General features: G+C 34.8%; 1 protein-coding gene across 1 annotated transcript; it reads right to left on the bottom strand.

The window, feature by feature from the left end:
• Positions 1-3,304: 3,304 nt before the first annotated feature.
• On the bottom strand, positions 3,305-12,331 carry LOC131952757 (putative uncharacterized protein MYH16). The gene is made up of 10 exons (XM_059315581.1): positions 12,177-12,331; positions 8,773-8,900; positions 8,207-8,416; positions 7,616-7,751; positions 7,183-7,512; positions 6,895-6,948; positions 5,136-5,237; positions 4,621-4,875; positions 4,268-4,324; positions 3,305-4,152 (listed from the first exon to the last, which is right to left on the bottom strand). The coding sequence occupies exons 2-10, from the start codon at positions 8,859-8,861 to the stop codon at positions 3,634-3,636; spliced, it is 1,752 nt and encodes a 583-aa protein (XP_059171564.1). The 5' UTR covers positions 8,862-8,900; positions 12,177-12,331; the 3' UTR covers positions 3,305-3,633.
• Positions 12,332-16,423: the final 4,092 nt, after the last annotated feature.

Genomic DNA, 16,423 nt, shown 5'->3' with positions numbered 1-16,423 from the left:
GAAAATCTACTAATCTACCAACCACCAGACTGATTCTGCTTGACACTGACTAAAAATAAAATTGACGTAACTAACTCATGTAGTTTAAATACTATTGAATTTCGGCATTCTTAAAATGAATAACAAGTAGTTTGCTCTTTAATATTTGTTTAGAATATGCTTTCTTTTATTTTGCAATGGAACAGAATCACTTCACTTTATCATTTTATGCCAACAATCGAACAAAACCATAACATTTACTCTTATACAATGAAAACAAAAATAGTCTAGTTCTCTAGCTTGATTTTACCTCAAAATGCCTAATTCCCGCCAATAAATTATAATTACGAAACAAATAGGCCTACGTATACGTACTTTAAAATATATAATTTAGAGAATTCAGTTCTAGAATTTAAATCTAGATTCTACCATCTGGGTTTCTCTCTGATAATTTGCTCTGGTGGAGTGGGAATTGAAATAGCTTATATTTATATATTTTCCTATTTCGCCCTGGTGACACCCCCCCCCCCCCCCAAAGTAGATAGATGCCTGAAAGAATAACTATAGGCATTTAAAAGTAAAATAGATCTAGCCAGAGGCGTTACGACGGGGGGGGGGGGGTTACATATGTCCCCGGGCGCCAACTTTATGGGCGCCAAAATTAGCTCATTTTAGCTGCTATTTTGAAATATAAATATTAAAAATATATGGGGGGGGGGCGCCAAATTGAAAGTTTGTCCGCGGGCGCCGGGAGGGGTCGCTACGCCTCTGGATTTAGCAGGCAGATATATATATATATATATATATATATATATATATATATATATATATATATATATATATATATATATATATATACTTTTACTAGTATCGTCGCCCCCCCCCCACGAAAATTTCAAATGCTCCACCCGCCCCAGAGAAAAAAGGCTGAAAGAAACACTGCTAAATCATTCCCCCCCCCCCCCCGGCCAGTGTCAGAAGCTTACTTCTGTATTAGCGACTTTTAGTGGGGCTTTTCGTTAAAATTTAGCTTAGGCCTAGAGTTGCTCGTAGTATGAGCAGACAAAATATCAAAAGGCTATCGGCTATAGGGTTCGTCCATAAAACATTTCCACACTCCAGACCTATGGCGAGTGGAGGGTTCGTAGTATCGTAATGCGGTGGGGCTAAAAGAAATGTGTGACCACACACTATTTGACTTTTTATTTAATGTTACAATTTAAATCTTAGCTGTTATTTCGCGTCTTTAATTTAAAGGATCATTTTTAAATTGTAAAAAAAAAGGTTTATGAATATAAGCCTACTCAATGTTGACGGAGCTCAGCAAATAGGTTAGTTAAAACAGAAATCGCTGTTTTTACAGAGGCAAGGATGGGTTGGTCAAGATAGTAGGTTTGAAATCCACTGACATAGCACGTTATTCATCAAATAACTCCACCTACTTTTTATCTTGAGCTGTAGCTTGTGGTCCTATTACTTGTAGATTGTGGTTCAATGGATGAAATTTTCAGGGTCGCGCCAGTAGCCATGTTAGATTAATATATAATTACAGGGTAAGTCACAGAGTGGTGGGGAGGGGGGGGGTTAAGCAGTTTACGGGCTAGGTCATTGTCCCATCATGGGGGGGGGGGGGGGTAGAATACGGATAAATACAGGCCAGGCCAACATTCCTCCTTCTCACTAACTAGATCTAGCAGTTAGCCTCAATCTCTCTCTCTCACACACACACCTACAAGAGTATCCTATATTCTTAGACTAGATGTAATCATTAGGTTTAACCTCTCCCTGAATGTGTAACTGTAGTAAAAACAAGTGTTAGACCAAAGCAGGTTTTTTTTGTATCATCTGCCACATCTTACTGTGGCTGGATCAAGTACCCTACCACACTGATAAATGTATATATATAATATAGACCTGTATATATAAATATATATAGGCCTATATATGTATATAGTCTATATTGATGTAGAATAAACAAGTTTAAATAAATAACATGCATCAATTGTTGTTTGTTTAGTTGTTGTTTTTTTTTTCAGGGGGGGGGGGGGGGAAACAGGTGCTTATCATATAGGCCTATTTATACCATATAACCTTTAATATTCTTGTACTCAAAATATTTGTAATATTTAATATTTTGGAAAAGAACAAACCAGTGTGCAAATATTTTGCACTAAAGCTACAAAGTTTTTAGAGAACTATTACTTTCTTGTGTTGATTGGGAGGACGGGGGGGGGGGGGGGGGGGGGGGGGGAAGAGGGAGGGAAGGAAGGTTTGTCCTAATTGGGAGGTGGATGGGTCTGAAATTCGATCTTTTTTGGAGGTCATAAATGGATGATCCCGTACATAGAGAACACATCAATTTGTACACACATATATTTCCATAATAAAACATAATACAACTCTATGCAAACATATACAAATTTAAAACATCAATATTACTAACATATTTAATCTGTATTGAAAACCTTGTATTAAATTTTTATATCTCAAGTAAATATTTGACAAATGGTACCAAGACAATATACTTCTAAAACATGGTAATAACATATTTTTCAAGCACACTAATTCAGGGATATTTTACATTATGTATAACTTACAATCTTTTGTACATAAAAATTAAGAACAGAATTGGGCAATATGTCCAAAGTTAAGGGAGGAGTGCAGATGATTTCATATTTATTTTATGCTTTGTCCTTTTCTATGTGCTGCTAATACTTAAATAAAGTCAAAGGTCATGTGTTATATTAATGTGAGTTAGTAACATATATTTTTTATTAGCTTCTACAGACCAGAATTTTAAAATTCTCTATTTCTATTTCAGACTAAACAGAATGTTGGATGAGTTTTACCTAAACTTAGCTGGAAATGTTGCATGAAATGACTTACTGGAAATGAAGAAAAAGTTTACACATTTGTTATTACCAAAATCAAGCAACCAGGTAGTATAAAAATTAAAAACAATATATGTTACTTCACTGATTTTGCCAGACTAGTTTTACATTTTTAAAAGAAATATTCCACAGCTGCCAATATGTTGAGGATAATGATGAATCAAATACAGCAAATTTCATTTTTGGTCCTATTCTGAGGTCCTTTGTACACAACATTAGTTAATTGTTACAATGTTTATATCTTATATTCTTTAATATAGTTCAAGCTAGAATTAGAATCCAAGTCAGGCTACCTTATCAATTAGTCAAAATACTCTGTGCATTATTTTATGCATAAGGCATACAGAAAAGATATTACTGAAAAAAGCTAAGGACGAAATGTAGCCTGTTTTTTTAAAACTCTATTCACAAAATAAGAAGAATGATTTACAAAAAACATGGCAATTGAAGAAAGCATTAAAAAACAAAGATGTTATTTTAAATTTTTACTTTTAACTAAAATAAATACCGGAACAACGTAAAAATCATTTGAAATAAACAAAAGCATCAGGCAAGCAATAGAAACATTCAAAAAGATACCTATGAGAATATCTTCTTTTGTTATAGTTATGTCAGACCACACAGCATTAATCTGGGTACTGTTTGCAGTAGGCAGATGGCATAATTTCCATCTCAACTAAAGGCATAATTAATTTCTGATAATTAGTTCCATGTTGCACAGTTTGATATCACAAGTGAACAAAATTATCTCAGACCAACATAGCTAATCTGCACATATGTCAATATGGCTCACAAGTTCTGCACTTTCAAATTCTTTACCACACTTTGGGCAAGTGAGGTATTCTCCACTAGTTTTTGGCACAGTGCCTTTTTTTGAAGCTTGCTGTGGCATGGAGATATTCTCAGAAAACTGTCCCACACTACTTTGGGAACTTTCAGCTGTTGAGCCGCGGGGGCTGCGTGGTAAGCTCAAAAAGTCAGATTCAGAACGGCTCATTGGGGATCTCTGAGTTGGGCCTCGAGGTGGGTAGGCCAGAGAACTTTCATGAGGGTTTTGAAGGAGGTAAGATGAGGATGCATTGGATGCTGATGAAAATGACATGGGCACTGGTGATGTTACAGGGGAGATGGATTGTGATGGTGATGTTCCAGTGGAGGAATAAGTGGAAAATAAATGCTGTGGAAGTCTTGTGGCTGGTATCGCAGAGCCTCGAACTTTAAAAGTTGGTGGTGGGTAAACATTAGAGCGCAATCCTAGGGTGTCTCGTTTATCATAGGGTGTCTGCAAAATGGAAATAGAATTTTTTTTTTTTATTCACAAAGCTAAGTAGGTCAAGTCTTATAATATTTCATTAATTAATATATAGTTGATAAATCAAAATGTTGCTTCTCTTTACCTCCAGGGGATTTTTCAATGATTTCAGCATCTCTAGATCCTTCTTTAGATTTTCATTCTAAAAGAAAAGAGAATCCAGAAGTAATGAACATCATCAGTATAAAAACGTCAGGGATCACTTCAGTTTTAACATTACCTTTTCAGCATTTAACTCATTGAGTAATGAGATTATCTTATTTTTTCACACATGCATCTCATAATTTAAATTGACTCCCTTTTATATTATTCATTGTAATGTTGAAATAATGCCACTTTTAGTTTCCTAAATACATGAGAGATTACCTTGTCTTATTATCTATTTATCACAAATGAGCTAGCCCTAATTTTTAAACCAATGATCATCAGCAAGCTTACCTCATTTATCAACCTATTGACCTCATCACTGAGCTGTTTAGCCCTGTTCACAGCCTGTTCCCTGTCTTTCCTCTCAGTGTTGAAGTCCTCGGTGCACACCTGGATCTGCTGCTTCAAGATCTCCACCATGCTGGCATCATATTGAGGCTGCGATCTCCTCTGATGCAGCTCTCTTGTTAAATTCTCCACATCACGTTTTAACCTCTGATTCTCCTGTTTCAAAGCCTCCAACTCAGTTCTCAACATTTCAGAATCCTTTTCCATAAATAAAATAGCATTAAAACCTTAAACAAAACAACTTACACCAAAATTGAAAATAAAAGCCACTGAGAATTAACTATTTAAAAAGTGTTTTCTAAAATCAGTTCAGAATTAACAGTTGCATCAAACCTACCCTAGAAGCTGTCATACAGCTCAGTGTAGTTAACAGCTTTAACAGCAATTCAAGCACCTAATACAAACCATTTAATCTAACTGCTTAACTCAGGAATTCACGCAACTAAATCAAGCCTTACCTGAGTTAACTGTTCTAACTCCGCTATCCTAGCACCAAGAAGGTGAACTTGCTGTTCCTGATTATCACTGTGAGCCTGCCATCGCTGATTCATAAGGACGACCTTAAAAAAATATATATGTTACCGCAAAGTATGAAAACCAGGCATTCTATAGAATGCCTAGGCAATGTATACAATTACTGGCGTTTTCAGGCAAAGTATGAAATGTCGGCATTGTTATATGCTTTTCCTAGGCATTTTATAGAATTCCTACGGATTATATTATAGAATGACAAGAACTGCTTAGACAAAGTGTGAAGTGCCCAGAGTGTTCTTTAGTGACAGAAAGTCAAAAAGTAAAAGAAAAAAATAATAAACAAACAACAGCAAATCTTTATTTCATAAAATACTTAAGAATAATTGCAAAAGTCTTTAGTAACAAAGAGTCATATGGAGAGATTGAAAAAACTGCTGCAGTTGCATTTATTACTTGTATGTATCCATGTATGTTGGAGAAAAATGAATCAATCAAAAGAAAATCATGCATAATTAAATAAGAAAGCAGCTGTCACAATTTAAATGTCTGGATTGCAACTGAGGAATATTACAGCAACAAGCTTCATTGCACCTAGTAATGAATGATTAGGTACTACAATGCTTGGGGTCTAACGATAATTCCTGAATTCTGATTATTTGGACAACAGTCTGGCTTGTAATAAAGCCATGTAAAAAGCATAAGATGTATTTCCACATGAATGTTTTCTATTCTATTATGCATTTACGGGCAAGTGACACTTGAGCAATAATTGATTGATGAGATTTGGTGACGGAAGGTTTATTTTTTTCAAGCACTGTTTGAACAAACTGAAACTTAATTGTTGGTTATCTTTATGTATGTGTGTGCGAGTACATTTGCGTGTCCATGTATAATTGTGTGAACATGTGTGTCTGCGATTGCATGTACGTGTATGTACAATCTTCAAAGTGGGCCAGTATAACTATAATGAACTTGTATTCCTCGTCAGGACTGGATCGAAAGTCAATTACATTATGTCCACTTTGCAGAGCAAATTGAAATCACAAAATACTATAGTCTTCACTACAATGCCTTTCTTTACACCTTTTTGTTTCTTCTTGCATGGCTCACAAACCTTAATCCATAATCTGTGTTGTATATTTTGTATGAAACGTCAATAATTGTACACTTCTGTAGCATAGTGACTACTTGGAGAGATGTGACATATATTGTAGGACTTAAAGATTAACTAGTATAAGACAGGGAAAAGTTAGAATAGTTAGTTGTGTTAATCATCGATCCTATGGTTGTTGTTTAGTTTGGTCACTGTTCAAGTTATGTTTAGTTATCGTCAAGTATGGTCATCGTCAAGATCATGTATTCTTAAGTGCAATAAATGAACAAAGCGTATTCTACACTTTGCTTGTTTGTTATTGGGTATTCATACTTTGCCTTCCCATTTCAGGCATTGTATACAGTGCCGAGGCATTCTATAGAACGGCAGTTTTCATACACTGCCGATAACATATAATTTAAATGCACACAAAAAACTGGTTAAACGTAACAAAAATGTGTTACATCATAAAGTAAGCTGACAAAGAGTGTTGAATAAAATTTATATTTAAAAAAATAATAGAACAGCTTTAGCTATAAAATGTACAGTATCTAAAAAATAGCATTCTGAGTTTTATTTTTTTGTTTTTGAGACAATAAATCTGACAGCTCTTTGTAACTTGTGTAAATATATAATCAATATAAACACACCTGATTTAGCCGACTTTCTAATTCCAAATAAGTGTTTTCATCTATACCAGGACTCTGATATGAAATGCAAGAAAAACATTGTTACAAAGCAAGAAAAACATTGTTACAAAGCAAGAAAAACATTGTTACAAAGCAAGAAAAACATTGTTACAAAGCAAGAAAAACATTGTTACAAAGCAATACACCTTTTAAATTTCTTTTTTTACAAGATCATTAGAATTATTTAATTTACTCTTCTTTTTATATAAAAAGATAAATTCACTAAAAGATCTCAAGAATAAAAATTACCTTCTCTTTACAAGGTGTACTATCAACAGAGAGGCTATAGGAATAAATACTCTCCAGATCTGAGTCCAGAACTAGACACTGCTGTGAGATTGTCTTCAAAGCTTTTCTTAGTTCTTCGATTTTACTTTGGTTCATATCTGATGTTTGACATCCTATACTAATCTTTATTTCTTCGTTTTTATTTTTATTGGAAATAAATTTATATTCATTTAGTTTCTCCTCCAAATCTTGTTTTTCTCTTAGTAGTTTTTCTAACTCTTCCATCTTTGCTTTCAGCTGAATATTTTCGTCTTCTAATAATTCATTGGCTTGCTTTGAAGAATGAAAATCCTGCACATTACAAAAATATATTTATGTAATGTTATCTAAAGTAACTTCAATTCAAGTAGTTAATTTTATTTTTATAAAAAGTTTGATGTTTAAGATGACTTACATCTGTTAGTTTTTTCCCAGCCTGAACTTCAGTATTTTTAAGAAGGTTTCGCAATCTAGCATTTTCCCTAGCAAGATTGTCTAATGTTTGTTTTGATGCACCGGGTACAAACATTTCATTCTCTTCAATGTTTACACTGTAATGAACAATAAACATGGTTTTTAAATAGGTGTTTTTAAATTCGGTTTCTTATCAACATATACCATACAGTTCATAACAATTTGAATCTCTTATAAACGTATTGCCATTTTGTTGATGCAAAAGAAGTTTTTTTAATTCTCAACTTCCTTAGCCAGCAATTTCAGACATAACAGGTGCCAGAAATTTTAAATAATTTTATCTTTGCCAAACATAATTAATACTGTGAAAATGTGTTATTTTTAAAAATGTGCATCATAAAAAATTTAGTTTTAAATATAATATGCCTACCTATTTAAGTCAAACAATTAAGATCATCTTTAGAAAAATCTTTCAATGATAAATTTTCACTGAAAGATTTTTCTAAAGATGATCTTAAGTGTTTAACTTAAATAGGTATATTTAAAACTAAATTTTTTATGATGAACATTTTAAAAATAACTTGTAGACTACCTGCTAGATAAGCCATTAGCTGCAAGCCTATTCTGGAGATTAGCTACAGCTGTATCAAGAGCTTTACATTGCCGAGTCAGTTTGACAACTTCCTGTTTGGATTCCTTCAACATAAGTGCCACAGTATCTACCCCTGAACATCGATTCTTATAAATAGCTATTTGATTTTGAAGTTCCTTCAAAACTAGCTTCATACTCTGAAAACGTTGCCTGTATTGACATTGATGTTGAAAATATTACAATGCATCACAAATGTAGTAATCACTGGCGTTGTCAAATTAAACTAAAAATACATTTAAATGTTTTTAGTCTTATTAAGATTTTCTTTATAATTTTATAATGTTACACTAATTACAGTAAAATATCTCATTTTTAAATAAATTTAATGCAACAAGAAGCATAAAAATAAAAAAGTTATTTTTTAATACATTACTATCAATGTTGATCTAGTTAAAAATGTAACTAAAAACATCAATATTTTTCTATACTATGGTTAGAATCTAGTTCTGTGCTATAGCTTGAAACCAAAATTAACTTTTTAAAATTTTTTTTAATTTAGTTCTTACCTATAGTGAAATATTTCATTTTCAGGTGCCAGGGTACTATCTGTTCTAGGTTCAAAAGACAGGTCACTCTCTGTGATAAGTGATGTCATGTTCAAGTTTTTCAGTTATATTTTCCAGTACCAGTTATTCTATGAGATAAAGCAAATGCATTATTAGTTATAAATAAGTATATGGTACTAATGGCTAATAAATAAATATTAAATAACACATTAGAAAATTTAAGCGTACATTGGATAATTTATTCAAGCATGATTTTATTTTTAAATTATGTTAACTTTATTAACCTTAATTAATTTGGCCTAAGTATTTAATTTTACTAAACTTTAGTTAGAAACCTTGTTTTGTTAATTTTGATGATTTTGCTCAATAGTTCTTCAATAACAATGGTCACAATAGCATTGCCGTTATATTACATTTTATAATACTAGTCTATATAAATTATAAAATGTTGTGTGCCAACATGTCAATGTTGTAAGGGCTAGTTAAAACTAACGTAGGCACCATTGAGCCAAAAAGCACCCTGCCTGGGCATAGGAGGTCATGCAACTATAGCAACCCATTGTACCCAGAGCCTATTGCAATTGCACTCTTTAAAACAAACATAGGTGCCATAGTGCTCACGGTAGAGCCCAGGGCACCTGATTTGATAAACGATTATTGTTGTCAGTTGTTTCTTTAGTGTATAGCCTTTTTAAAAAAAAGAATGTAGGCGCCATAGTGCTCACTGGGGCGCCGGCTGCAGTTTTACCGCTAAATATAGTATAACCTCTTACCCATTAGGCAGGACACCCAATTAACAGATACCAATTGCTAAGACAGTGTTCTATAACTCTGGGCGTGAAACCGTGTATTAACAAAAATCAATCCTTCCTGGGCGCCACACATAAGAAATTTTACATCGACTCCACAAAGTTTCAAGGGACTCTGATGAACTGAGTTAAACATCATCAGACTTCTATCTTTTTATATGCCGTATGTAGAGAGAAATCGCACCCTACCTGGGCGCCGCCTTTGCAAAATTAAATTTTTTTCCACAGAAACCTCCCCAGGAGTGAGTATTTTCAACAGCTTCCCAAAGTTCATGGCAGTCAAATGAAAGGTGCGATAATGCATAAAAGACAAACACACATACATTGCTTTATAATTATATATAGGAGATAAATAGATAGTAAGTAAGTAAAGTAAGTATAGTAAAAGTAGACTTTAGAGTTACTATAGATTCTAAAATGAATAAAATCATTGTGCTAGGTGTAGAATGTAGATAGATAGATCTACAACTACTTGAACTAGAAAACAGTCAATGACTGAGTATGAGAGTAGGGTGTTGGGAAATTGAGAGGCAGAAACCGTGAGAAGAAAATGCGAGACATACCTACAGAATCACGGGTAAACAGCGAGACACAGTTTGCGAAAAGAAATGTATTTGATGTTTTTTCTTTTAGTTATAAACTAAAGAAGCTGATATATCACAAACGTTGTGTATTGTTTTTTTTTTTTTTAAAATCAAGCTTGGATTTTTAATTTATAGGCCCTATGTAGAACTCTATTTAAAAAATCTTAACATCATATGACCACCCACTCTCATTTTCTTGTCAGCTAATGTGAGTTCATTAAGAGAATATAATATTAGACTATATTTTTAAAATCTATATCTTGATATTCAAAATTCTGAACATTGTCGTCCGCTTCTCGCTCGCTAACGCTTTGTAATCTGTCCGAGAAAAAAAAAATCCACCTTTTGAGGGGTCACAGTCAGTGCATATAAAAACTTTAACATAGGTCAGTATACATTTCGAGACGTCCCACTTTTACTCATTAAGTCTACATCGTGACAAGACACTGCGCAACCTTAATATCATACTACCTTGATTTTTCAAGGGGAAAAAGTATACCCGAATGCCGCAACGTCATTTAAGGTCAATCCCACGGTGAATTATTTTTCGCTCGGTTTCAATAAGTATGCAGCCCAACCCCTCTTCTCCGCTGCATTTTTAAAAAAAATTACTAACTTGGTTGGGGTCAAAAGTGTAATGTTTAATTCAAGAAAGGGAGAGGGTGGTATTGAAATAACGCAGCTGTTTCTTTAATAGTAAAAATAAATTATACAGGAAATGTGTGATCTCATTACTTAATTAATTAGTTAATTAAATTATTGCTAAAGAAGACAAAGGGAGATAGTGTATTTAGTTTATTAGTTTTAATTTATTAAAGCATGACACACATAACTACGCGTGTGGTATGTGGCCCGACCCATTAAATATAGGCCCCTATAATCGTTTTGAGATTTATATTTAACTCAATGCAACGAACCCGGCGGTTGGTTGAGGCCACACCGGGGTTCGTTCTGCTACGTAATTAAACAAAATTACTTTGCAACAATAAAAAGCGTGACGTCATTTATGGATGACCACTAAACCAATGTGAACTCACAGTAACCCTGGCTAGACGGTGACGGTATTTTAGTCGCACTGACGAGAAAACGTGAGCGGGCGATCAATGGAGCAACGATGTTTATAATTGGCGTGTTTAAAAATAAAACCTAGGGCCTAAATCTAGAAAAAATATATAAATCTATTAGAAAAAACAATTTAAAAAAATAACGCCCATGCAATCAGCTACGATAATAATTTATATTGAATGATTTTGTATAAACAGCAAAATATAGGGTATTTTTTTTGAAATAGCAACACAAGAACTAACGATAGCAAATCTGAATTACTAATTACAATAAAACACAACAAAATACTAGCAAATCCACAAGAAAAATCAAATAAAAGTAAAGGTATAATTTTAATAGGCCTACTGTTTGTATGATTGTGGATCTAACTTAATGCCGGGTCCAAATAGTGGCCATGGCTATAGGGACCCGGGTCCTAATAGTGGCCGGGGCTATTACTTGGCTATTGGCTAATTTGGACCCCGGGAATAGAATCTAGACTAGAATCTAGACAAGATGCTAGGGCTAGATACTAGATAGTATTATTATAATACTAATAGTAGTAGATAGAAGTAGAACAGACTTTTGTCTTTAGAGTAGAAGATGAAGATGATTTTTTTGATATATTAATATTTAATTAATATTTTAATATTAGGATTATTAGGCATAGTATAAGTATAGAAATCTAGAATAGATTGAGATTCTAAAAAAAAAGATCTAGATCTAATCTAGGTCTAGATCTAGCTAGAGTAGATCTAGATCTAGAAAATAAAAAAAATAAGTCTAGAAAATTGTAGAAAAGTAAATTCTAGAATTTCAGAAATACTGAAATAGTAGGGTAAGGACTAAGGAGTAAGCCTGAGTAAGGCGAGTAAGGCAAGGAGGGGCCTTCCTCAGCCTTCTTTAACTTCTTACTGAAAGTGAAATAACAAACTAAATTAGTAAATTGTAGATCTATTAGTTTTACCTGTAAAGTTACCAAGTTTTGTATTTGTTTTTAAATACAAAATATTCATAATAAATATTAAGATTCAAATGATAAAAAAACTAATGAAATAAACTAGAAGTAGATCAGATCTAAGCTAGATCTAGATCTATACACAAACAAGTTGTACGCGTACAATCGCCATTAGCCGGAAATAAATTACGGAATTTCATTTTTCTAAAAATAGCCAAATTTTTTCAAGCAATACATTGGCTGTCGTACTTCCTGCATCGTCTATTAATAACCAAAATTATATACGCATTTTGAATGAGGCATTCCCCCAAAACACCAGTTACTGTTACTTTTTTAGTAGGTACTAAGGATGTTTCGATAAACGATGTCACTCGCTGTGGGAAGGGTGGTGTCTGGATGTGGAAAAGTACAGTCGGTGGTCAGTGAGGGGTGGGTGAGATACTTGTGACAATAGTGCAGTGGTTCTTTATAACACTTGATATCCGCTGATTGGGCCAGTGGCGGAACTAGAAAAAAAGGGCCACCCCGCAAAGAAATTTTTTGGGCCCCATATAATATATATATATATATATATATATATATATATATATATATATATATATATATATATATATATATATATATATATATATATATATATATATATATATATATATATACTAGAATACCCGTCATCCGTTGGATAACTGTGGGTTTCGGGGGTCATCCATCAAAAAACATCACGTCTGTCACTCAGAGGCATAGCGACCCTTCCCGGCGCCCGGGGACAAAGTTTTCGATTTGAACCCCCCCCCCCTCAAACTTTTGATGTGCACCCCCCCCCCCCACTCAAACTTTCAATTTGAACCCCCCTCAACCTATCAATTTATTTTTCCAAACCATTTTGGCGCCCCAACATATGTCCCCCCCCCCTTCCCCCCTCCACCTCCCCACCCCCCCTTCCCCCCCCCCCCCCCGCCTCCCCTCCCCACCCCCCGCCTCCCCTCCCCACCCCCCGCCTCCCCTCCCCACCCCCCGCCTCCCCTCCCCTACCGTCCCCCCCCCCTCCTCGGTACGCTACTGCAGTGTCACTTATCGTCACAAAAAACAGACCCCACATTCAAATATATGTTTTTTATCTTTTAAAAACACCGAAAACACCGATTTCGGACTATCCCTTCATAAACTGACGTCACAGGTGACCTACTCAACTCTACTTCACCTGCCCAGTGTCCTGCCAAGTCTCAGACAACATGTTTTTATCGTTTAAAAAACAATTCCAGCCGAGCATGTATCTGACCACACTATCCTTTCATATGCTTAGGACAAAGAAACAGATGAACTCTACTTCACCTGCCCTGTATCTTGCCAAGTTCAGATAGGCAACGTTATCATTCACATCTAAAAAAAAAAAAAATTGAAAAAAAAAATTTCATTGACATATTGGTCTAGAACCGTGCCTCCTGCATGAGAGCTGACTACGCTACCATTTTAGCTATTTACTCGTGACGTCACAAGTGAATTTTTATACTATACTATGTGTCTCCTTATGCAACTTGATTTACGCGTATAGATTCTAGATCTAGATCTAAAAATAAGTCTAGTAGTACTAACTTTCAAATTAAATTTTATCTTAAATAAGCCAAACAAAGATTTATATAAAATAATTAAGGCCTGAAATAGATTCTAGATGTAGAATTTACATTGAATCTAGTGACCTACATCTAGGCTAGATCTAGATCTAGGCTAGATTCATAAATTTCCTTCGATAGCTGATCTTTAGATCTAGAGAAATTTATCGTAAAACTAAATGAAAAAGACAGTTGAAAATTGATATAAGTGTTGGAACGTAATAAATACAGCAAACGGACGTATTGTTAAAGTTATGACCGACAGAAAATTAGATTTAGAACGCGTTAAACTTTTGAATGGGAACACAATTTTCTTCAATAGACGCCGCCATTTTATTGTACTAAAGAGTAAACAAAAACCTGTGACGTCACTATTCCCACAAAGTTTAGTCAAGGTTTTAACATTTTAAAAAAAAATGGGTTATTCTGCGTAGGAATAAATCAATAAATTAATTAACGTCTTTAAATAAATTTGTGATCAACAGTCTGTCTGCATTAAAAAATTATTCTCTACCTGCATACCATTTTACAGCTTTCCAGATAGAGTCGAACATATCACAATTTTCGATCAGGCAAACAAATAAATATTCAAACATGTAAACAAACTTGACTTTTAGTAGTATACTAGAATACCCGTCATCCGTTGGATAACTGTGGGTTTCGGGGGTCATCCATAAAAAAACATCACGTCTGTCACTCAGAGGCATAGCGACCCTTCCCGGCGCCCGGGGACAAACTTTTCGATTTTAACCCCCCCCCCCCAAGATTTCGATTTTCAACCTCCCCCCCCCCCTCAAACTTTTGATGTGCACCCCCCCCCCCCACTCAAACTTTCGATTTGAACCCCCCTCAACCTTTCAATTTATTTTTCCAAACCATTTTGGCGCCCCAACATATGTCCCCCCCCCCCCTTCCCCCCTTCCCCCCGCCTCCCCTTCCCCCCCCGCATCCCCCCCCCGCCCCCCCCCCCCCCCCGCCTCCCCTCCCGCCTCCCCTCCCGCCCCCCCCCCCCCTCCTCGCTACGCTACTGCAGTGTCACTTATCGTCACAAAAAACAGACCCCACATTCAAAAATATGTTTCTTATCTTTTAAAAACACCGAAAACACCGATTTCGGACTATCCCTTCATATACTGACGTCACATGTGACCTACTCAACTCTACTTCACCTGCCCAGTGTCCCGCCAAGTCTCAGACAACATGTTTCTATCGTTTAAAAAACGATTCCAGCCGAGCATGTCTCTGACCACACTATCCTTTCATATGCTTAGGACAAAGAAACAGATGAACTCTACTTCACCTGCCCTGTATCCTGGCAAGTTCAGATAGGCAACTTTATCATTCACATCTAAAAAAAAAAATTGAAAAAAATATCTTTGACATATTGGTCTAAAACCTGTGCCACCCACATGAGAGCGGGCTACGCTACCAACTTAGCTATTTACTCGTGACATCACAAATGAATTTTTATACTATACTTTTGAGTCTCCGCGCATAGATCTAGATATTAGGCTAGTAGTAGTAACTTTCAAATTAAATTTAATCTTAAATTAGCCAAACAAAGATTTATATAAAATAAAGAAGTTCTGAAATTAGCTAGATCTAGATAATTCTATCTAGATCTATATTCTACGACTCGCTTGCTTAGGTCTTAAGTTTAGTTTTTCTTGCTAGATCTAGATCTAATCATTAGCTACGCTGATAGGCCCGGAGCGAGCATTTCAAAATTACCATATTCCAAACAAAGATTTATATAAAATAATAAAGGTCTAAGATAGTTTAGTATATAGAAAATCATTATTATCTAAATCTAGATAGAATTATCTATATTTTAGATATACGACTGAGCTATATCTAGAGTTTACGTCTATAATTTTGCACACTTAGTGGTATAGAAGCCGCGTATGAATCTTAAGCTACGCAAATAGATCTAGGCCCTGACTCCAGCACTTCAAAATTTGCATAGGGGCCTAGTCAAAACAAAGATTTATACAAAACAATAAAGGTCTAAAATATTTTAGTATATAGAAACTCATTATTATCTAAATCTAGATAGAATTATCTATATTCTAGATCTACGACTGGTTTGCTTAAGTCTCGTTTCTTTTTTGGTTTGTATTAAGATCTAGGGTAAAGGAGGGCGTTAAGAGCCGTGTGGTATTAAGCCCCAATCAACACCCCACCCCCACAAAACCCCCAATAACACTGCTAATCTACTTCTGAGGTAACAACCACTGCTGTTCTTTGATAACAGAGAAGCAGAGGATTCATTTTATGTAATTTATGACCCAATTGGTCCAATAGGGAGAGGATGAGACAGGATTTAATCCCACTGCTCTTTCCCTAAAATTTCTCATCTCCATAAAACCATTTTGTGAACTTTTTTTCCAAATAGACATAACTTGGGAAACTTCACTTTGTAATAAACCAAATGAGTTTTTCAAGCCCATTCTTTGTTCCTGTATTAGAGCATTGGTTGTTGTACATTTTAACACTATTTTTATAGCTATGGCTAGAATAGTTTTATTTTGGTGAATTTTTTTGCACAGTGATTATTGGTGCCAAAACAAAATGGCCGACATTTGTCCCATTTTACCATGCTATAAAGTTTTTATCATTATCAGAGTAAAACTTGACTGATTATTA

The sequence above is a fragment of the Physella acuta genome, unplaced genomic scaffold (assembly GCF_028476545.2).
Source record: "Physella acuta isolate Inbredline_101_S28 unplaced genomic scaffold, ASM2847654v3 ptg000890l, whole genome shotgun sequence".
In the NCBI taxonomy this organism is placed as follows: Eukaryota; Metazoa; Mollusca; class Gastropoda; family Physidae; genus Physella; species Physella acuta.
The sequence above is the reverse complement of the archived record's forward strand: the minus strand, read 5'-3'. Positions and strand labels throughout refer to the sequence as shown.